General features: G+C 38.0%; 1 protein-coding gene across 1 annotated transcript in view; it reads right to left on the bottom strand.

Annotated features, from left to right (window-relative positions):
- Actr6 (ARP6 actin related protein 6 homolog) overlaps positions 1 to 1514 on the bottom strand; it is a 23516-nt gene that overhangs the window by 18493 nt on the left and 3509 nt on the right. The window contains exon 2 of the mRNA XM_023718125.1: positions 987 to 1104. Coding sequence (XP_023573893.1) covers positions 987 to 1104 — 118 coding nt within the window. The remainder of the gene's footprint in view (positions 1 to 986; positions 1105 to 1514) is intronic.

The raw sequence follows: 1514 nt of genomic DNA, 5'->3' as shown, positions 1-1514 counted from the left end.
ATTTATTTATTTTTGCGGAACCAGGGATTGAACTCAGGCCCTTGCACTTGCCAGGGAAGTGCTTATTCTACTGAGCCACCTCCCTGGTCCTCGGTCCTTTAATATATCCCCCTTTTTTGTTTTGCTTTGTCAGAGATGGGTGTTCCATTGAGAACAATTTTTAAAAATCAGATTAATATCAATTCTATATCATTTAGTCTAATGGTTTATGTGTATGTTCTCTATGTCTACGCCTAATGTAATTTTTGGATTAATGTGGTGTCAATTTCAAACTAATTACATTGTTATTTTTGTCCTTAAAGGAGTTCAAAAAATTACAAATGAACAATAACCAAAGTGTGAATGATACACTAATATAAAAAAAAAGTATTTTCTATATTTTTGTTTTAGTGTGTGTGATATTACCTATGTAAATTTAACAAAAATAGGGCCAGAGAGATAGCTCAGCAGACTAAGCACCTGCTTTGGCAAGCACAGGGACCAGGGTTTGATCCCTGGCACCAAATGCCACACCAGCCCTGCCCCCAGGGTGCACTGAGCCACCAATCCAGGCGAGGTGGTGCAGCCTGTAATGTCAGCACTTGGGGGGGCTGAAAACAGGGGATCACTACAAGTCCGAGCTGTACCAAATACATAAATGAAAATAAATTTTATTATTATTATTTTTGTTTTGTTTTGTTTTGGCGGAACCAGGGATTGAACTCAGGCCCTTGCACTTGCCAGACAAGTGCTTATTCTACTGAGCCATCTCCCCGACCCCAATAAATAAATTTAACAAAAGTAAAATTCAGCATTCAAAATCAGTAGCTAAATGACGGTCATTCATTGTTACCATGGCAATTCAATTTCTACTTTGGGTTTTAAACAGATCTTGGTTAACATTTAAGTCAACTCTTCTCAGAAATCCAAAGTGTCTTGTATGTATAACTAAAAATCACATTTCAATTTAGGTTTCTAATGCTAGAAATGCCACATGATTGCATTACCTTTTGAAAAGGAAGGATGTAAAAGAGTCCTGAAGGGTCTTTTATTTCATCAATCTGGTTAGCAGTAAATGTTTTAAGACGTGCTGTTTTTGACCTGAATTGACAATTAGGAATAACCCTAGAACAAAGAAACACAATTATTCCCTAAATATTTACTTCTTCAAAATATCTTTGCTTAGCCACTCCCCTCAGGGCGAAAAGGACATCCAAAACCAGTCTTGAAATGGTTTTTTTGTTGTTGTTTTTTTTTCCTTTTTTGCGGTACCAGGGACTGAACTCGGGACCCTGAACTTGCCAGGCAAGCACTTATTCTACTGAGCTACCTCTCCAGCCCCTTGAAACAATTTTAAAAGATTAAAAAAAAAAAAAAATTCTAATGTCTAACCCATTCTGTACTGGATCTTTTATCTTCCTCATATAATCTTCAAGAAATCCTAGCTGGGGGCTGGAGAGATGGCTCAGTGGTCTAAAGCACCTACTTGAAACAAGCTTGGCAAAGCACAGGGACCGCGGTTCGATCCCCAGCAC

The sequence above is a fragment of the Octodon degus genome, unplaced genomic scaffold, assembly GCF_000260255.1.
Source record: "Octodon degus isolate 3935 unplaced genomic scaffold, OctDeg1.0 scaffold00004, whole genome shotgun sequence".
NCBI lineage: Eukaryota > Metazoa > Chordata > Mammalia > Rodentia > Octodontidae > Octodon > Octodon degus.
The sequence above is the reverse complement of the archived record's forward strand: the minus strand, read 5'-3'. Positions and strand labels throughout refer to the sequence as shown.